Source organism: Diachasmimorpha longicaudata, chromosome 10 (assembly GCF_034640455.1).
Source record: "Diachasmimorpha longicaudata isolate KC_UGA_2023 chromosome 10, iyDiaLong2, whole genome shotgun sequence".
NCBI lineage: Eukaryota > Metazoa > Arthropoda > Insecta > Hymenoptera > Braconidae > Diachasmimorpha > Diachasmimorpha longicaudata.
The window spans coordinates 2485931-2508620 of record NC_087234.1 but is presented as its reverse complement, the minus strand read 5'-3'; the positions used below and the strand labels follow the sequence as shown (position 1 = coordinate 2508620).

The 22690-nt window shown below is 37.8% G+C and overlaps 2 protein-coding genes across 3 annotated transcripts in view; one reads left to right on the top strand and one right to left on the bottom strand.

The window, feature by feature from the left end:
- Positions 1-544: 544 nt before the first annotated feature.
- Positions 545-9595, bottom strand: LOC135166618 (patj homolog). Of its 2 annotated transcripts, none has more exons than XM_064129050.1 (14): positions 9347-9595; positions 9124-9185; positions 8267-8649; positions 8054-8179; positions 7191-7306; positions 6007-6149; positions 4987-5426; positions 4263-4731; positions 3530-3831; positions 2753-2971; positions 2138-2311; positions 1907-2068; positions 1581-1823; positions 545-1493 (listed from the first exon to the last, which is right to left on the bottom strand). In XM_064129050.1, the coding sequence occupies exons 2-14, from the start codon at positions 9137-9139 to the stop codon at positions 1077-1079; spliced, it is 3210 nt and encodes a 1069-aa protein (XP_063985120.1). In that variant the 5' UTR covers positions 9140-9185; positions 9347-9595; the 3' UTR covers positions 545-1076. The 2 variants fall into 2 exon arrangements, with proteins under 2 accessions (XP_063985120.1, XP_063985121.1); XM_064129051.1 differs by having other exon boundaries at positions 9372-9595.
- Positions 9596-20299: 10704 nt separating this feature from the next.
- LOC135166608 (ets DNA-binding protein pokkuri) overlaps positions 20300-22690 on the top strand; it is a 31591-nt gene continuing 29200 nt past the window's right edge. Inside the window, exon 1 of the mRNA XM_064129027.1 lies at positions 20300-20992. The gene's annotated coding sequence lies outside the window, so the exon portion shown is untranslated. The remainder of the gene's footprint in view (positions 20993-22690) is intronic.

Genomic DNA, 22690 nt, shown 5'->3' with positions numbered 1-22690 from the left:
TTTTATTTATTTTAAGAATTCATTGGTAATTCACATGAAATGAGTAATGAATCTGATATCTGAACGTAGCAGATGTGACCCTGTGACTGGGGCTCCACTGTAACCCCTATATACAATAAATAAATAATTTATCCAATGAAAAAGGGAAAAAAATCTGTTTCGCATGAATTAAGAAGGATGTCCTGACCCCACATCTCCCTTGAAAAATAGAACAATGAGGCTAATGAAATTCTCCCGAGTGAATGTGAATAGTAAAAGAGCCGAGGGCGCCGACGAGGCGATGAAATATTACAGCGCCGTCCAGAACACTCATCCAGAGATGAATAATATTCCCTCCTCATTCACCCCCAGTAATTGATCCTGATAATTAAGGTGACATTGAGCAATGGCTAACCGAAGTTCAAGCTCATTTCTTGGATTGTTTTATGCTGTTGCCAGCTGGGGGCACTGAAAATACAGCAATCGTCGAGGTTGTATGAAAATATATCACTACCGAGACCGGGAAAAAATGTGGGGACTCTCACGATTGACAAAAACTCGTACATTCTGTAAAATTTTTATTTCAACTGAATAAATAAGCAGTCGCCTTAAAAAATTGTAACTGAACAAAATTCATACTTCGACTGCGAATATGGAAATATTTCATCTCCATCAATCACTCATGTATTGAATGATGAAAATACAACTGGATAATTCACTTCGTTCGAGGATTAAAAAATTGATTAAAGACTAAAATTTCAAATAACATGAATTTTCTTAAAGGTGTAGGAATGCAAGTGTACTAAATACGTAAATACATCGTGTAATAATGCATGAAACAATTGGATCTAATAAACTGTAAATATACCGTTCATCATTGAAGAGAAAAATTTTTTGATTCAAGAAAAAACACTTCTAAAAAATAAATTTTCGTTTGCACACGATTTGATTGAATACAATTGATGGTAATAAAACTAAAATTATTCATTCAATGAAAATAAATAATTTCTCTGTCCGACGATAGATTTATTAATTCGTGTTTCTCCTCTCAACGCATCAATTGTCCCTCATTTCGTATAATTTTTATTTAATAATTATTAGAAACTTTCTGACTTTACAAGATTATGTTGATTCTCTAGACTCTCAATAAGATTAACATACTGCAATGGTTGTGTAACATTGATTTTTCTCTTTCTAAAAAACTCCCGCCTGTGTTTATCATTATTTATAATAGTCAGTGTTGACGAGCCATTGTCATTTTTACTCACATCTGCACTGCCAACTTGAGCAATGCTGTCTGGTATTGGTAATGGTTTAGCAACACCGATTCTTACTGTTCCCTTTGGTGCACCTTTCAACGCTTGAACAGCTTGATCAAGCGTTGCATTCTCCAGAACAATATTATTCACGAATAACAAACGATCACCAGGAATTAGTTGTCCGTCCATCTGTGCAACACCACCGGGCACTAATGATCGTATTACTATCACAGTTTCGTTGGGGTTCATTGGATCCTGGAGAGCAAAATAGTTCACCACATTAGGCATATTTTCAAATTTAATTGGTTATTCAATTAAAAAAAAGAAAAACGTCATAATCACCTGATAATCTAAAATAGAGAATCCAAGGCCTCTTTCCCCCTTGACAAGCTCAATAACCTGTGGCTCTGAGCTCCACATTGCCAATCCAGTCAGTGGCTCGAGCGATCTGGACTTCATTTTTGACAAACTTGCGTCAGTAACGGTAGCTGTAGTCGTTGTTGATGCCAGAGAGCCATCCGACTTGGCCTTCACTAGACGATCCATCGTTGGTAGTAAATTTTGTAGGGACCCGCCCAGAATACTCTGAAATAAATAATTCAGATGAATAATTTTATAGCCCCTCGATCTGTCGGTGTTCCCTAGAGTACTCTGGATTTAATATTTACTCGAGTCTGAAATGCCGCTTGATGTTGTGCTGTATCGATGGGGCACAAAGCGTCCTGCGAGGATGTACTCCTTCCACACACCATTCGCACGTGGATTGGGAGTTCTTTTAAAACTGTTACTACTTCCATGTGATTAATACCTAGTAGACGGTAGCCATTGACCTGATAATATCGAAGTAAATTGAATGATCAAATTTCATGGGGTAAAAATTAGGGGAGGAGATTTATTACCTCTAGAAGTTCATCCCCAGATCGGAGAATTCCATTTTGTCCCACTGGACCTTCTGGTAAAATCGAACGAATGTAGTGATGTGGTCTAACTTCCTGTCCATTTTCTACGTCTACCGTGCCCTCTAAACTTATACCGAGACCACTACTCTCGGCGAATTTTTTTAACTGAGCCACCTGAATTGTAAAATTTAAAAAAAACGTTAATTTACGACTGTTTTTAATTGAAACTCGAGGGTTATTTTGCATTAAGGACATCCAAGTATCAATTTTTGTAAGTAATTTACTGAAAAATGCTTCTCATTAGCAATTATTTCAGCCTATTCCATTATTTTTTCATTAGAAATTTCTAATTCTTGCGTTAGATTAAGAATACATCCTATCAGTTACACTCGAGATTTAAAACTCAATTCGTAAAGTTGTAGCAGAAAGATCACCGTAAAATGTCGAAATAATTGTGCCGAATTATTTTATTAAGCGATAATTGAATTTAGAAAATTGGTAATCGATTAAATGCAAAAGTAAAAGGTATCGTACTGAAAAACTTCAAAAAGTATTTGGATATCCTCAAAGCAGGCAAAATTGACTCGATTAGAATAACTTAAATGACAAACTTACAACAATCTCAACGTCAGGGCCAACAATTCGCTGCCATTTAACTTTGATAGCCGCCTGAATCTGTGGCGTAAGTTCACAGGATGGATCGCTCAATAGAGCCTCCACGAGTGACATATCTTCAGGTTCACCGTCAAACTTTCCCCCTTCCTGCAAGATAACACTGTCCATTGTAGTGTGAGACTCATTCTCAGGTTCAATCTCGGTCATGGTGTCTCCATCCTGTGAACATACACCGAAAAAAGAATTTCTTCAAAATTTTTTCACTCAAAAAAAAACCCCTTCCAAGTGGATTTACTAAAAAAAATCAAAGATGTCCTGATAAAAATGAGAGTCAAGATGGCCTTGATACTGATCACAAATGAATTTTATTATCTATTGATCAATTTCTATAACAGTAATCGTAAAGCTTCTGATAATTGACTTTTTCAACTGGAATTAATGGAATGATAATCTTGTAGGTTGTGTCGTGATGGTGAAGAGACAGGACTCGATGACGATCTAAACCTGCAATAAATATTATCTCTAAATAATATCTAATCATTGATATTGATAACCAAATAATAAACGAGGAAAATTCGTTGAGAATCTGCAACTCTTCTCCAAATACTAAAAAAAACTACAATTAAAATCGAAAATAAACTGAAAACAGCTGTCAGGGCAAGCTACACTACTGGCACTACCTAAATCCACAGGACCAAAATCGTCACTCAACAAATTAAAAAAAAAACAAATACTCTGAGGAAAGAAGACTACATAAAATATAAATAATGTACTTACAGCGCTGATAGGAAAACTGGGTAAACTCGTGAGTGAAGGTGAGCTAGGCTGAGGTGCCCTCAGCTCGCTAGCAGCAATGGCCTGCTGTAGCTGTTCATATTTTGGTCCACGCAGGTATCTCTCCAAGCACAGCATAACTATTTGGCCAGTGCTTCTGAGCACCTCCACAGCCTCGTGATTCGAATATCCCTGAAGTGAGTGGCCATCGACTTCGACAATTCTATCGTTAATTTGAATTTTCCCACTGAGATCAGCAGCACTTCCCTTGCTGATGCTCTTCACAAAAATTCCAGAAAGTTCTTCTGAAAAAAATAAAATAAAAATTCATGTGAATAAAATTATGAATCGAATGACTTGGACGCTACTCCCTCAGATAAATGTAAATAGAATTCAATTTCAGAACGACGTATAATCGACGTAACTAACAAAAGAAACCAAAAGCCCTTTGGATGTGGAAGAAACAGAGAAATTGTAGAAAATTAAGTATTTAATGACACCCTAATCGATTATTGTAAATTATTAGTTTCATCTTCAAACAAAATTTTAAGTTATGCATAACTTTATATTTTTTAATTTTAATTAATATATTAACATCATATTCAATTCAATGGAAATTTCTTATTTTATTGAATGAATGTAGTATTGACAACTGTTCTGGCTCATATTCTAAAATCTGAATAGACTCAGTGATATAATTTAATCAGATTAAATCGCATTTGAAAAATAATCCCACCTTTTTCACAAACGTATCCAGCGATGGTGATTCCCAATCCATAACTATCCTTTTTGAGCTCCACAGTGAATCTCTCCATTTCAGGGAGTGAACTGACGTCAAGAGGATCCATAGAGAGTACCGGGAGGTCTGGAATTACTGGAACGACAGGAATTATGGGAATTGCCCCAATTGGCAGGGGATTGCGCACGACATCCATTATGAGACTGGGTCTGTGCATTTCCATGTCTCCATCCTGATTGAACCCCCCATTGTCAGTCGTAGATTCTTTTCTGAGGTGTGGGAGATTGTAAGTCTCTGGAGCTGCGTGCAGCAGGTGTCTGTCGAGTTCCTCGGGATCGCCCAGGATCTTCGTAGGAACGATGGGGGCATGACTCCCCAGGGCTTGGTAATCAGGGGATGTTGGCTCAACTGGTCTTGCCACAACGAGACGAACGTGAGTGCCTGATTGACGAAGTACTGCTGCCACCTGTTTACATTCCATTATTTGTATTGTTTTCACGTACAGGCCTTGAACATTTGTCATGAGAGAATTACGGAATTTTTTCAGAGATAAATGCAATAAATTTACATTAAACAAATTAATTTTCAAATTCACGCGAAATGTGAGCAAATGTACTCTTACGTAGGGACTCAAAAAAATTGCAAATATTTCTCAATTCTTCTTTTATCAAAAGTTTTATCTCATCGCCACATTTTTAGAAAAAAAAAAAGAAAAAATCACCTGCTCCGATCCCATTCCCCGTAAATTGACATCACCGATTTGTAGAATGTGGTCACCACTTTGGAGTCTGTTGTCACGATCAGCGACACCCCCTGGAAGAATTGTTTTGACAACGACTCCAGTACTTCTTCCTCCGATGATACCGAAACCCAGTCCACTGCCATCGTTTATCAAGTTTATAACTTCTACTTGGGCCCACTCTGTGTTTAAAACCATGTCAGAGCCAGTTTTGGAGGTGTCACTGACAGCTGACGGACTCCTCTCAATCGGGAGGGATTCGTGAGGTGGTGCCTGAGGGTGTGATGATTGATTCGACTTTGAGGATTGTACGGTTGAGGCGGTCGACCAGTCTTTCTCGGGCTGGTGGTCCTTTTGGTCCGGCTCGCTGGCAACGAGGGTTGGAGTCGATGCTTCTGATGCTGCATGCGGCGGCACGGGATCTGATTTTTTCGAGAGAGAGGGACTATAATTAAATTTTATTGCCAAAGTGTTGATTGCCACTCGACGGCGCGTTTTTTTTTTCAATTTAATCGAATGATCTCGCGATAGTTACCCTATTTATTAATTTTTTTATACAGCTGATTGTTTTTTTCACAATTATTTATAGATTAATTAATGAATTTGAAATGTCGCGGGTGAACAATCTGTTCGTGTAATGTAATCGTCGATTGAAATATTCAAACTGCAAATGAGTTTTATCAATAAATATAATCAATAATTCAGTTAAAAAGCTCAACGATTATTTAGCTAATGAAACGATTTCTTTCTCGAAATTGATCATCTCTTAATTAATAGAAAATTTGCAAGTTCAAGTTATGAATTCTGGTACTATTTTTTAATTTCGATGAACATCTTTCTGTAATTCGCAATCAATAAAATTTACGAAAAATTCAACTCCATCAAACCGGATGAGTACAACAAAAAATCGAAAACAGATGTTCAAACGATTACAAAGCTTTCATTCGAAAGCACTGAAAAGGTTAACAAAAGGGCACAGTCTATTTTCCAGATTGCTCTCACCTTGATTACTTCTAGCAACAACTAATTCGACGATTCCCCGGGCCTTTTGGAGGATTGAAATTGCCTGCTCATGCGATATATTCGAGTCCAGTGGCTGTCCATCGATCGCCAGTATTTGATCACCCTCTACCAGTCGACCGTCACTGTAATTCCACAAAGAGGAATTTAAAAAAAAGCCTCTCACTGAAATAATATCCCATCCCCCTTTCATTAAACCACAAAAAAAAGGGAATGTGGAACACACCTTCTCTCGATTCACAACCACTGAACATCTCTATCAATAATTTATTAAAATTGGAGTTAAAATTTTTTGTTAAGACACACGACGAGTTTGGGAATTGGGGATAATAAAATTTATAGTTGGAGATAGAAAAATTAGGCGTAGAAATTCGTTATTTTAGATTTCACTGAGCAATATTTTTTTAATAATGTGACCCATAGTTTAGGCGCTACACTAGTGTCGTTATGACCCTCGTGGATCGATTGTTCACCGTCACGGCCGTATGGGAGATGCATTAATATTACGTATCTTCCGACTGTAGAATAAGTGCGGATGAGCTATTTTGATGAGCGAATTGTTCGACTCCATGAAATAAATGGGATCTATTTTGGGGGGGTTTTTATCTTCTTTCAACCTTGCACTGAACTGTTGCAGTGTTATTGAGGTACTGCGGTGGTGATGGGATGCTCTCCAAGACCGAGGGTGTGAGCATGCGTTGACGGGTGGGATACAGTGTGACGTAGGAGAGACAGAGAGAGACCCAGTTGTTTAACCCCGAGTCTTATCACTCCCTTCACGAATCGACAGGGATTATCGATTATAGTACTACGTTTTTATTTTTGTGTATTAGATTGAGGAGATTTTAACGGGATTAAAAACTGAATTCATCGCAGCAAACATTAAAATTATTGGGGTTTCTAATTTTGGAGGGAATATTAACCCTCTCCGGAGAAATGAGTTCACATTTATTGCTTTGGATGATTTCTTATATTTTTAGGGTTTTTCTTTAGTGTAGGAAGTCGCAACATTTTGAACTAAAAATTGTTGATGAGTAAAGCAACAAAAAGGTTGGAAGGAAAGCTTGAGAAAGGTTCTTCAGGTGAGAGGGAATGAGGAAGAATTAATTCTGTACAAATGAAATTTTTTTAACGTAGCGGAGGATGTGAATTTACATAGCTCTTACCATCCTGCTATTCCATTCGGTTGAATTTCCTGGAGGAAAATTCCAAGTTCTCCTTTATCAGTACTACGAAGACCAACAACACTAAAGCCGAGACTTGTGCCTTCGGGTTTATATAACTGGAACAGAGAAAAAATTATTTACACACTTTGAAAAATTATCTTTCAAATTTTTTGCAAGCAATGTTTTATTTAGCATAACGCAGAGGAGTCATGGCTGTAAAACATGGGCTTACAAACAGTGCTCCCGACATGTGCTTACAAAATTGGGTCAATAGGTCAATTTCTGGACAAATAATAAAGCGAAAATGGTAATAAATATTTGGAATGTTGAGAGATATTCAATTGTAGGAATAAAAAACGTAAATTCATTTTCAGTGAAATTTCTAATATGTTTAGTTATTGTTAGACTTGATATCTTCTGACGTAAAGGGGAGGAGATTAATTTAAATATCTGAATTTGTGACGAAGGTGCAACTGCTATAAACTCCAAATTTTTCATTTCCAGAACGAATTGGGATTTTAAAAAAACGGTTTTCAGTTGTATCAAACGATTTTTTCCTCGTAATTTTCTTCGTTTCATTGATGTAAGTCATCATATCCTAATTTAAGACTGTTTTATTTCATATCCGGTCACGAAGCCTAAATTTTCCTTAATCGCTCAGTAATTAGCCTATTTACCCTAATAATAAATAAGGAAAATATAATATAATGTACCAAATTGTAAAAAAAAAACAAAATCCGTTCTTAAAAAATTATAAACGAAAGGTATAAATGTTTGTTGCTAAACTTAAGAATCTCATTGGAGTAAGCCTTGAAATAAACGTAAAAATTAAATAAACAAATAAAAATCGTTGTATTATTCACCTGAACAGTAACAATTTGTCTGCCCTTAGCAGCAGAATCGATGACCTTCTGAAATTCCTTGGCATAAGTTGGAGTAGTGATGGGTGGAATGCCAATGACCTCAGAAGCAAGACTTGGACTAGTGACCTACAATTTTATCGTGAAAAAAATCTACATTATATTGTAAGAATTTATGAATCCCAGATTGTTGGCCAATCGTTGAGAATTTTGTACCTGCGCTGATGTATCCTCACTGCTACTGTGGACCAGAGGAGCCACGGGGACCCTCTGGTCATCCTGTTCGCTAGTATCCTGATAGAACTCCTGATAAATGTTACCTTCAATCGGTTGAGTCGCCGTTGTGGGAACTGACAGCTCCAACTGACCATTTAGATTGATATCGAAGTCACCAGGAAGAATGGAGGGATGCTGGGTCAATTGGGTGTTCAAATCCCCCAGAGAATCCTGGATTACAGCTATATTTCGAAGCACTGGATCCTCCAAAAGGGATATCAATGTCTCCAAGTCAGCACTCGTGTGCATTTGGAGCTTTGGGTCATCGCTGTCCTTGATTCGATCATAAATGTGCTCCAGCAAATGGAGGGCTGAAGATATATCTGAGGGATATCAAGATTGTTGAAAGCATTTCAAGCGAAAAAGATGAACAACGAGAGGAATTGACTCTTCGAATTGAATCATTATTAATATGTTTAATTGACCTTTTGTAACAGTTTTTTCATGGACTACAATAATTATTAGCAGCTTTGGAATTGAAATGAAAACAAATTACCAAAATTGTAGAAATTAGATGAATTAGTTTGATTTCATAGAAACAGTTCAAACCTGAGTGAAATCAAAGATTCTAAAATTGTAATAATCATCTGAATCACCTTGAACAAAACAAATAATACGAGGACTCATTAATGATGTTATAAATCACAAAAAAAATCTGGTTTAATATCCTGTGCTCAATTACTTCCCCTAAAGTCCAAGAACGATAAAAATCGTTGCCCACTTGCACATTAATTTCAATTTCTTCATCAACTTCCTCTCATAACAGAAAAAAAAGTGGAAGATAAAAATTTAATTACCTGCATTTAAAGGCATGATGCTGAATGACCTTTACGTGCAATCGAATGTACGTCCTGAGACCCTGAAAATGCACGTAAATACTTCGCTTAATGAATCCACAAAAACGCTTTAAGGTTATGAGTTCAAGGACTAATTAGATATGTACTAAGCAGGAAAAAAATAGCATTGGAGGGACTAAATAATAATAGAGTGGAAGAATTTATCGAGAATTTATATACTTACGATAATTATATACACTTATTTTTACCCAAAGTGAAGGTGAAAAATTCCAGGGAATTCGCGTCTACATTTGTCCAGTTTTCTGGATGTTATCGGGGTTTTGGGGCCTTGAAGACGACGATTTGACTCACGACTGGTGGATTATTATTGTTTTACGGTTTCACGAGCAGAACTCACGGATTATTTGATATGTCAGTAGCAAAGTGGCAGGTTTACCGATTATCTCTGGTATGTAGCTGAGTTACCCAGTGGTTGGTGGGGAGGGAACACTCATATGTAGTTTTCTGGTATTTTATAGGCGTCGAGGGTGGCCAATAGGGGCTGAGTGTCTAGTGGACGGGGAGAAGTGATTGGCGGAGACTCAGGACTACTTGAGAGCGCTTGAAAGCCGCCTTTAGGCGAAGGAGGGGGAATGGAGGGCCAATGGAGAATTTTAGATACTTTTGGAGACTATTTGATTTGAAATATTGGCGGGAAAATACATCAATAATTGTTTAGCAATATTGAGGAATTAATATCGAGACTTGACGCGAGTGAGTGGAGTTACAGTTGAGATTTTATTTTTGGAAATTTTAATTTATCGAACTCAATTTTTGAATTTTTTATGGAGATTTTTAATGTTTCTAATTATTATTTATTAGGTTCCGATAATGTTGAGAATTTTATACCGAGGAATTTGGTCGGGGAGTAAGGAACGAACAATCAAAATGTATAAATTTCAGAATATTTTGGGCCATTTTTCGGAGACAAGAAATGTTTAAATAAAACGAACATTTGTGTGAATTTTAAAAATATATTTATTCCGAAGCCTAATTGCCTATATTTAAACGATAAATAATAATAATATGTTTATTCCCTTCAAAATTATTAAGATAATTTCATATCATCAAATGAGATGTGTACAGACAATACAGAGTTTAATAAAAACGAATCATTTGTTGTCTCAACTATTTTGAAGTAAAAAAAATTGCTCTAACTTCTGTTTGGGGAATAACTTTTTGATTTGCGGTGAAGAACATTAATATTGATGGCTCTAATCGTGAGTTTGTTCTCGGAAGAATCAGTAGTATCGATTACGGATTCCCCGTTGATTATTTCCTCGAAGGTAATAACAATTTTAAGGCAAAATTTAGTGGAGGTGAACATTCGTTTTTTGGCAGAGCAATTTTTTTTCTTAATGCGAAGTTAAGATACTCAACTACATGTTTTTTAAAAATTCCAGTTGATTTTTATTCTACGAAAAATGTTTACAAAAGCTGTGGGAAGCTCAAATATTTGTTTTAACTACATTTAGATGAAACCGTTTCCAACCATGAAATTCACCAATTAAATTGCGTCAGAAAAAAATTGAAAAAAATTCTGGGTGTGCATAATTAACATAAGAACATTATGCGCAGATTTCTTATTTTTCCAACAATTTTTTTCCAACCCAAATCCCCGAAATTGTTGAAACAACCAAAAAACTGGAACTCCAATTTTTTCCTAAACAAAATCGATCTCCTTCAAAATCACGAATTCCAATAAATTCAAAAAAATTCCAAATAAATAATTTTCTGCTGCATAATTATGATGTAATAATTTAAAAATATTCGTCTAGGACTTTCTCGTCGAATTCCAAACCTCGAAAACATTTGTATTTTGGAAAAACCACTGAAGATTCAACATTACTAATAAACATTCAGTAAAAAGGTATGAAACCACCTCATTTTCCTCACATCACTGACTATATAATCGTCCTGACAACAAATAGCGGAAGAAAACGCGTAATCACATTTTTTATTGATCGACAAGGACAAGGAAGTGATTAGCAGGAGGACTCGGCTCTCCCACAAACAAAATCGAAAAAAAAACCACCTGAAAACAAAGATATTCCCATCTGACAAAGACAATCGGTTTAAATACTTTAACTCGAACGATCTCGTATCGCAATTGTTGTGAGTGTCCATTCCGGTGGAGGGCATCGAGTCGTCGAAGACACTGTCGTGTAATCTGTGGGAGAGGAAGGGAGCCAGCGAAGCATATCCGAAAGGAAAGGAAGTTACATGAACCCCAGTTCCGCTTGTTCTCCAGGCGTTTGTGTACCTTTTTTTTTATTTGAAAGGATTTCGAGTAACGAATCCGTTGCCTTGACCGTGACAAAAAAAATATCGGTAAAAAGTGTTGGGACTTTCTAATATCTTTCGGTTTCTTTTATTTACAACTTCGTACGTAAACACTAATAATAAACAATTTAATTACGTCAACATGGGGCTCTGAGTCGCGTCGATTTGGTGATTAATTTCATGGATCGTCCTAACAAAGGGAAATATTTAATTAGATCACGGATTGATTGGCGATTCTCCGATGATTCGATGACGCTGGGAGGGTTATTGATCCTCCAGCTTCCGACGTCGGGGGGTGGTTTTTTTAATTAAAAAAAAAATACGTGGAGAATGGAGAAGTGCATGAGGTTTATTTGTATTGGATGGGGCAGGGGGCGAGGCAACGGGGCTCTTTCATTTCCTCGGTGACTTCCGGCAACCGCGGCACTTCCGCCATATCAGGGTTGAAGCTGCCGACGGGGGTTTAAACTTGGTATAGAAGCCGTTGGGAGTCTCGTCCTACGTATTTCTGTTCCACCGTGTTCCGGTTCCGTTTCCATCGCTATATAGATTGCTACGTACAGACCCCCCACATCCAGTAACTATACCTTAACACCCCCTTCCGCCCTTGTGAACTCACCTCTGGTCTACATGGTCTTCTTCGAGTTCCGTTCGCCGTTACTTCCTTCCTATTTGAGTTGAAAAACGGTTTTATGCTTTCGGGGACGGTTAATGGAATTTCATAGTCGTTGATGAGTTTAAAACACCCACACGACGAGAAATATTCACTCACCGATTGGGGAATCAAATGGGAAATTTTACGGTACGGTATCGTCATTTTTCACTGTTGATTCAGCGAATAATTGGACGGAGAGAAATTTTGAATAAAAATTATGCCTCAGCCAAAGTTACGTAATTTTTATGCAATATTTCTCTGCCTGGAGAGTCTGAGGGGAGGGGGGTGTATAGCAGGTCCATGCAATTAATTTCGTGGGGTAATATGGGGATGAGGATGAATAATGGAGGAAGACTGAGGAAAATATTTGAGCCAGGAAAATTCTGTGATTGGGGAAAATTATTGGCCGATCAACGGTATAAAACAATCTGAATTAAATTTATTGGTTGCGGACCTGTTCAGGATAATTATCACTGAACATGGGGTTCATGTTTTGGAAAATGTTGAGGGTAAATGTCTGACTTCATTCCACCCGCCTGGAAATGATTAATTTCAGGGGAATTAATTTTTAAAAATAATTGAAGATTGAATATTCGATCAATTGGGCTATTACGATTTAAATTTTGAATTTTTTATTCGTTTTTAAGATGTACATATTGTTGTTTACAAGAGTGAGAGTGAAGTTATTTATATAATGACAGCTCTTGAAATTTGACATATAAATTAATTAATTAATTAATTAATTAATTAATTGTTCGTGGTCAGTAGCTCGAATTATTAATTCCCTTTGAAAATTAAATTTCGAAAATGAGGATTTTGCGAGCTATTGAAATTATTTTTAGTGTGCAACACTTTTTAGTTAGATTGATGAATCCAGCAGTTAATTTCCAACCAAATTGATTTTAATTAACGATGAAAAAAATATATTTAGCATTCGTGGGAAAAGAGTATTTATGGGTTCAGCCATTTGAAGAGATTAAATACTATTTGTGAGTCTTTTCTCGGTAGAGACAGCTCGGCCATTCACGTCTACCCATAATGTCATTTTGGTTTCATTAAAGTCTATCGATTCCAGAGGAATTCGATGAATAAATCACCTTCAATCCGAGTCGATCCGATCCGAGAGCATCAAAAATACCCTCACTATGAAGTCATCACCAACATCCACTTCACCTCAGATCACATTTTTAACTCATCTCTCAGTGGCCCGGGAAAGCCCGGATCCCACCGTTCCCCCATGCGGGACATAATAGAGAGGTGCACTATTAGAAAATCACTCAAATTTGAATTGAGGGAAAAAGCTGGAAATTTTGAACAAAAAAATTACGTGAAATTTTGAACAGAAAAATTACGTGAAATTTTGAACAAAAAAATTACGTTAAATTTTGAACAACAAAATTACGTAACATTTTGAACAAAAAAATTACGTGAAATTATGAACAAAAAAATTACGTGAAATTATGAACAAAAAAATTACGTGAAATTATGAACAACAAAATTACGTGAAATTATGAACAACAAAATTACGTGAAATTTTTTTGTTACAGATAACGTCGAAAATTAAAGAATTTTTTTACAGCGAAAAACTCAGGATCAGATTTTCACTCAGAATGTAACGTGTCCTTTTGCCACTATCCCCTATATTCCTATTACATCAACACGTGAACACGGGCATCGCCACTTCCGCTGGTTTTGTGTTACGCGAGACTCCAAGAATTACTTTATCCAAAAATTCCAATACCAAAAGTTACGGTATTTCCTGTGCTATTGAGGGTATCCAAATACTTTGATTGTTGCTCTATGAAATCAGAACTTCTAGGAGCTAGGAGTCCTATTCTCCTATTGATGAACTTCCATTGGAGTTGACCCTCAATATTTCCACATCATTATTTAAAATTTAAGAATTTTATTATTTAAACTTCGTCGGTGTGAATGTGACTCTTGAAAATATTTTTAAAACACGAGAAAATTAGTAAATTTATGAGGGAAAATACAGTTTTTGGTTTTGACAGAACTTCAGCAAATATTTCATGAAAAATCAATTGTTCACAATAAAAATCTGTAAATTTTCTTGGCTCAATGCGCCTTTATCCAAAAACTTTACATAAAATTTCCTAAAAATCAGTGAATTAATGAATTAATGAGAAAAACTACAATTTCTGGAACTAACGAACCTGTTCAACAAATAATTAATTAAAAAATCAATTCTGCCCAATAAAAATCTAAAAATTTCATTGGTTTCAATATAAATTCCTTCCAAATGTCACTAAAAATTCTTCCTAAATCTCCCGACTAGTCCCCCAAATTCCCCCTAATATTCCATCATTAGAAATTCCCCCACCCTAAATAATCGTCACCCTTTCGAAAAAATATCGCTAAAAGACGAGCGAACCTCCGGCATTCGCATTTACCCGACTGATCTCCCCCCAACCCCCCAGGCTACTTGGACATCCTTAATTGGAAAATTTCACACGAAAAATTCCGAAACATCCATAATTTTCCAAAAGGTCGTGATGCAAATCTCCTCGTCCTAACAATGAATGATGTTGATCGCGGCACGACAGGCGAAAAGGTGAGGTGTGTTAATTTTTTTTTCTTTCCTCCTGCGTTATTTTTCATTGGTTTGAATAAACTATGGGGAACGGTAGAGGGGTTAGAGAAAAGTGCAAAGAGAAAGGGCGCAGGAGGATCGTAGACCTGCATCAGGTTACAACATCGGATTGCACATTGCGGCATGTATAAATCGCCCGTTACGCCATTCCGATGCGGTGCTGAGAATGAGAAGAGAAGTTCTCTCACTCTCCCCTCTATCTTACCCCAGGTCTCTTTCCTGAGGTCTCCTTCGACGGGGATTCAGGACAGGTTGCGCTGTTCTTGAGGAATGTCACGCGTAACTCTGATACCGAAGCCCCAGGAGTTTCTTCATGAGTGAGTGGGTATGTGTGTGTGGGGGGATAGAAGGTAAGGAACAAGGGGAGACGACACTTTGCCACCATCCGGGATAGGATGATCGTTCACTACATTTGCGTCTCCTTCCACTCCCCTGACATTATTTTTTTTTTTATGAGATTTTTAGAGCCGCACCTTACCTCCCTTTCTTGGTTTAATCATACCAGCGAAACTGTGTGAACTGGGGAACGCGACGTGATGGGGAATTAGAGGCTGATGATGTTTATTATGTGAGGGAGACAGAAAAAATTGAATTTTGAAATTTTTGGGGTCCCTGAAGAAACCCTGAGCTGTTCAGCAGGGAACCGCTGACTGATAATGAGAGAATTTGGATAATGAGAGATAAATGGGTTTTAACTATCGACTTTTTCGAGAATATCTCGAAATCTATGGCAGATAGCAAAATTTTTGTTAGAATGTTTTTTGTGGGGCGCATTCAGTACTACAAGAAAGGTCATTATAAAAATTACGCTATCTCTCTTAGGTTCCGAGTTATTCCGCAAAAACTGGACAGAGGTAAGTCGCGTCAAGATACATTCAAATAACTGTTGAATTCGACGAGATATTCAATATCGTTCGATGAAAGGGCGAACCCTCATTTGATCGGGCCATGAGGTTCATCTTGGGAGCCCTCAGAATCAACGATGAAACCACCCAGCTTAATCAGCCCCCTAAAACTGCCGAAATATATATTTTCATGAATTAATTTCTCAATTAGCATAATTCAACAAAACTCAATAATTGACTAAAAAAATAATCATTCCCTTTTCCAAAATTTTCTCTCACCCTAAACTTACGTGCACCCCAATGCAAATAAAACCTCCATCCTCACCCACTCATCTGGCTTGTGAACTCTAAAATTAGCCCCACTCTATTGTTCGAGCAATTCCACTCCAGCCCACCCCTACATCACATCAGTCAATCGATCTCCTCACCCAAACGATAACAATCCCATCGCCAGAGGCCATCCCCTCCGGAACTTCATAAGCATCGCCGCCCTCAAGACTTCAAAACCCATCTCACCCTCCCCCACCCCCAAACCTCTCAAGCCTCATAACACCCAGTCATCATCTCCCAGAAAAAAAAAATTTCCGAGGAACAAGTTAGCCGATGAAAAATGATGTGGCAGGTGACGTTCGAATTGCGATGTCACCGTGTTTTGGCTTCCTGGGAAAAAAAAAATAAAAAAATCAAGAAAAATCCAGGCAACGAGAGGAAGGCAACAGACTGGAGGGGGATGTAAAAAGTGATCCTCACCTACCTCAGGATCCACCACATCCTTTTCCAGGTCTGATCATCGGAGACGTTACGGACAACCACCATTACCACTACACTGGTAAGAGGCATCGAGGTGGAACTCATAAGCCCCTGACGATCCAAGACATAACAGGTAAAACAGGTTTGTGGGCGTCTCGCGCTACCTGTCCTCCTTCATCCCCCTCTCTCTCTCTTTCTCTCCCTCTCTCACTTCTCGCTCTTCATCTACATCATCAAACGTCTCTCTCCCCTTCACCGGTCCTTGGACACTTTGGGGTCTCCTTTGATTCCTGCGGAAGGCGTTCCGGAGGGGTGGGTGGGGAGGGGGGGGAGGTAGAGGAGAAAAAAAAAAATAAAGGTAGATGAAGAGAAATGGTTGCAAGAACCTGGGGGGAAGAATAAAAAATATCAAGAGTGAAAAAAAAAAAGAATCAGGGGACCGACGGGACAGACCTTACGGTCCACGATCCGATCTTTTAGTGGATAATATTTATGTAGTGGTGGATAATGTATGTGAGGAAAGAATGCAATGCGGATCTAAGCGGGGAAGAAAGGAATGAAAAAATATTGTGTGGGGAGAAAGAAAAGTGAAACGAAACTCAAGAAATACCGGACGAAAATTTAAGGATCTGAGGGGGTGGGAAGGGGCGGGGGGAGGAGGGGGAGGGGGTTTGTGATTATTGTGGAGAGATTATTTTTATCTTGATGGTTATATCAAAGAGAGGGTGTAATCACTCAGAAGAAAGAGCGGGTGTATTGTGGGAGATGGAAGTGGTGAATTATTGTTGAAAATTTTGTAAACAATGTTTTTTAATGGTTTTTTTTGGGAGTGAAAAAGGATGTTTCAATTGAGGGGGGTTGTAGGAGGTTATGGGACTTGGTGATGGGGATTTAGAGAGTGATATTTGCGGAGTGAGATATGTATTTTTATTGTTTATAGGTGGTACACTGTTTACGCTTTTATTTTTAGAAATTGTCAGTTGTATTTATAGTTTAAACTTATGATGTTGGTTTATAGAGGATTTTTTTGGTAGTTGAAGGAAGGGAGCATATATATATGTAGATGTAAGAGGATATACATATGTAGTGGAATAAACCAGTACATGTATATGTAGTGGAATAAATAAAAAAAATTGTTATTGAAAAAGATGTTAAAAAATTGAGAAAAGTCTGCAAACTAATTTTCATGACGTTATGAACGCAGTTCCATCCACAATTTGTATCTTAACATTTCTTGGATCAAAGCGATCGATATTACGGAAACCAATAAAAATATAATTTTGAAGGAACGAAATGCTTCCGTACGGAAGTAAAGATAATCCTAAAATTCCTTCAGGTCGAGAACTCCTTTATTTACTTTCTCTTGAATCCTTTCTGATGACGTCGAGATGATATTTCAAAATACTCCGAGGGGTTTACAATTTTCTCCCCAAAATTCCACGAATTCTTCATCACAATTCCAATGGATTTCACGAGATTACATAAGATTCGAATCTCATCCGGGGAGGGCTCATGTTCTCAAATAATTAAAAAAAAAATTATTTCCTCAACGACTACTGGGTGCCCACGTCACGATCGACAAATTAATTCCGATGATGACGGTTTTTAAATAATTAATTACATTGTAAATGATCAGGGTAGCCACATTCACCAGGGTTTTATTCGATTCAAGTGCGTCATTCCTCGGGGCACAGACAATTAAATTTTTCATTTTTAATGATTGACCTACTAAATAATCAACACCAACCGACCCGTAATTTTCATCCATAATGATCCTCTCCAGTCTTTAAATCGATTCAAACTCGACTGAGGAGAGAAGAAAGATGACGATAAATCATCGAATCCCTCGAGACTCCGTCACCGTTTCATTTCAATTTAAAACAACTGGTGGAGTGAATGAGAGAAAGAGAATAAATAAGTAAGTAAAAAAAATGACGCCTCGGAACATTTGAATCCATTGCGCCACGCAAATTGAAAAGGTCAAACGAGCGTGGAACGATAGCTCGCCCGCATCGACTGGAAGATTGGTAACAATTTCCGTAAGACAGATCGCCGATGAGAAATATCATAAATGCCGCACGTGACGGCGAGAAGATTGTAGAATCACTTGCATATGTCAGTTGAAAGGAACAAATTGGAAAATTTATTGATACTTCGAGGAAAAATAATGACGTCTCCCCCGTTTTTTATTTATATTTTTTTTTTCACGTGAAATTCATGTGTCAAATGGAATGAACTATTTTTCGTTGAAGACCTGCGGATGAATCGACGATTCATCATTTTTCCATCGCTTGACATAAATACGGGTTTGTGACGTCACAGCGGAAAACTTGGGTATGATTTTTACTGCCAGAGTCACTGAATAAAGACGTGATTTTTTTTTTTTTTTATTTTACTGACACTTTTTGGTATTTACGCTTTCTCATTCCTTCCTCTCCTTTTTGCCGCATATTTGTTTTTTAACGCGTGTTGTTATTCAACTCCTGAACAAGTTATTTATATTTGTTTGCATGAAACGACGGGGATATGAAAATATGAATTTTAAATTGGATAATTTTCATTTGAAAAATAACAATAAATTATTTATAGTGGTTACATGCGTTTGCGTTAGGGAAAACAGATATAAAACATAATTAATATTATATATGCAAATTCAATGATTTAATTGAAATATGATTTTTTTTCTAGTATTCGAATTAGTAATATTTAATATTTTATTTGATAATTTTTAAGAGAACTGAACAAAAATTATTTTTATAGTAAATTTACAGTAAAAAAAGCTCGCAGAAGTGGAAAGGGAAAGAATTTATAGGATTTTTTTAATGTCAATAAAAAATGTCGATTTATATATATAATTTTATTGTTGTGATGATGGATTCGATCGCACCTGATTGTACCACATATTGAATTAAATTCCCTCCTGAGTTCTTTGCTGTTTTTTGCTATTGTACAATGTCTAATGTATCAACCAAGAGGCTGCCCACTACCGCTATGCGGTACCCCCGTGAGGCATAATTATATTATTATAAACAATCTAGGCCACATCCGTAAAAAAGTTCATGGAATTTACTGTAGAATAAAAGGGCTCATAAATTCCCACACTACTTCATAAATAATCAATTACCCACCAAAAAATCCTCTCCCCAAAATTACAACAACTTTACTCCCATTTACAACATTACAATAAATCCATCTCACCCATAAAAAAAATTCTCCCAAAGTTTAACCAACTCCAACAATTTATTTATATCCACGAACAACCAATGCAAATCCTCAAATCATCAACTCAATAATCAACTCATAAACTCTAACAATTAAAGTTAAAATACAATTATCAATACTCCCTAATCACCCATTAATTGAACTTCAATCATTAAAATCCTCGATAATTGACAGCATCCAAATTTCCCATCAATTCCAATAAATCCCCCTCCAATCCTCTCCCCACGCAATTCCCCTCGAATCCCACCGACAATCAATTCCCCCTCGAACTCCAAGAATCCCCGGATGCCTCAAAAATTCCGGAACCCACCCCCCCCCCACCCCCCTCCTCGACCCCCGCGACACGAGGAAGCTACGAGGAAGTCTTCGTCGAAGCCGGCAGTCCTCCGCTCCCATTCCCCTCCCACATCTCCAGCTACCACTCGGCAGTCTTCGGCCCACCTCACCCCTCCCCCTCCACCCAAGCTTCGACTATTTCCCCTAGATCCGTCTGCGCCGGCCAATCCCCACCCTCCGTCCAACCACCTCACCCAATCCCCTCGTCAGCATTCCCTCGTAACGAATAACAACTCACTCTCTCGCTTCCTTTCTTTCTCCTCTTCATCATCCGCGTCTATCTGTGTGTGAAGTTAATACCGCGTCGAGCGAGTGAGCGAAATGGCGGGGGGCGACAAAGGGGAGAGGGGAGGGTAGGGGCGAGTAAGGATGGCGGGGTGGTATGGGGTGGGGGACAGAGTGGGCAACCTTCCGCCATCCACTCGACACTTCCTAAAGGCCTGCCTCGAGAGTTTCAAGTGACGATATACAAAGAATTTTCAGTCGCTCGTCAGCCACAGTACGTGACGGTGCTGTTTACATTTACGGTGCCGTCCCTGTTTATTTTCCACCCTCTGATTAATAACCCCCACCGACCAGTCCGACCACCCCCACCCCCCCAATCCCCTCGTCGGTATACAAGACACGAAAACAATAGCAGTGGAAGTGGATAAACGAGCGAATGTACAAACAATCAAGATGCTCAGATGAAAACAGTGAGTGATGATGAGGACTAGTGTATCAATACCGAGGGATACGATACATTGAACTATTGATTTATTGAACCATCGACTGTGATAGGTATCGTAATTGAGGAGAGTTAATAGGGCCGAGTTTAGTCACGTGAGACTGGAGATTTGTCAGTGATTTTTGGTCATAATTTTTATTGGGAACTTTCGCCAGTTCCGTGTGTTATCAGACGTACGATTATTTTCACCGAAAATAACGTGCCCCCTCGGAGTCAATCCCCCTCCTGGGAGCCCCTCTGTACTCTCCTAACCCCCCCGCCGACAGTTGTTGGGTTATACATTTGGAGGGATTGACCAATGAACAGTGGTAAAGTGCAAGTTATATCGCGAGGAACGACGAGACGGCAGCCAGTGACACTCATTCTTGGATTTTAGAGGAATTTAACTGAAGCTGGTCGAGGTAATTCAATGATTTATGGGGATTATCGGGGGGGGGGGGTGTTAGGGGGTTTTTCGTGGTGGTATGGTGGAACTATTGTTTCGGGGGATGATTGAAAATGATATTGAGGGGAAATTATGGTTGATGATTTTATACCGAATGTTTGAATAGTTTGGTGGAGTAATGTTTGTGATTAAGAACCACCTGTGCAAAGTTGCCACGATTCTTGGGATTTAGGCCTTTTATATTCTCTTTATTCACTCGGTACAAACGTGCGAACACGAGACATGTTCGTGACTGGTGTACGATAAGACGATTTTACTGTATGTAGATACTTTACGTAGATTGTGGACTGAGATTGGACAAGACCAGCAGGGTCATCAATCTCTGGAATGATCGATTGGATTTTGTTATTGGTTGATAGATTTTTTTTGAAAATTTTTCGTTAAATTAAATAAGCACGTGTTGGATGTGACCCCAAACAAGAGAGGGAGGTGATTGCTGGAGCGGGATTGGCGCCAGTGATAAGGGAAGATAAACTTATTTGTCCGGAGTTTTTAATGATTTTTATTTGTTAATGTCGATATCAGTTGGCTATTTCTCGGTTTTTTTAACTGGCGCATATTTGTAGTTCGTTTTTCACTGTTTAGAAGCTTAATTTCAAGTCCAGTGTGACGTCACTGAATCAGGAAGGGGTTACCATTGGTCCAGTGGGCGGAGTCGGGTGCGTGCGCATATTTCGAGTCAAATTCTGGACTAATGACAAATTTTGAAAAAAATTAACTTTTGTTTTACTAGTGAAAAAACCATCTACAGAGCTTTTAAGATGGAGATCAAGTATTTTTTTTTCTTTAGTTGTTGAACTACACAAAATTTATTTATATTCACAATTTAATAATAAGGATTCGAAATGTTCGAGTACCTCCAATTATTTATTCATAGACAACGATCTTCGAACGATTGCTATTCTTTAAAACCATTATAATTAATATTTCTTTTAAATTGATTCATTTTATTTACATTTATTTATATATATTTCCATATATTCATTAATATTATTCATTTATGTTGAATTACCCAATTGTTTATCGAACCGACCCAAATTTTCCGTGAAAGTCAAGCAAAAAATTGCTAACATATTTTTCACTTAAACTATACCCTCCCTAATTACCAATACTTCCTCAATATTATTTGTTAATCAACAAACGATTCCTTCATCGTCTTATCTGTTTACTACCAAGTATGAGACACTTTAAAACAGTTAAACTTCATAACTCTGAAATAGGTCTGATTATGAATTAATTAATGGCGTTCAATCATAATAAGATTTTAGCAAATATCGAACTATCGCAAATTATATTCGCAATTTATATTCCCTTCTTGTGAACTAAAGCTGCCATCTCTTGGCACATAAGCACACAGCTTCGTTGGAGTTGTCTCAGTCTCCCCAGCATTCTCACATATTTCTCCTCCTCCTTCACTCCCCCCTTCTCCGCCCCTCCTCCTCCTCACCTCACCCCCTGGCATTTTCCTCTTATTTAATTTTTTTATGGAACAAACTGGCAATGCCGGAAGAAGTCGAGCGAACCGACTGCACTGTATCGCTGCTATACCCATTTATTTTTAGTTATTTAGTTATGCATTAGTCATTTGTACTGTCTTATCTTATTGGTTTGTAGGTTCCTTCCGTTTATTACAATTCTATGGAAAATTTGATGA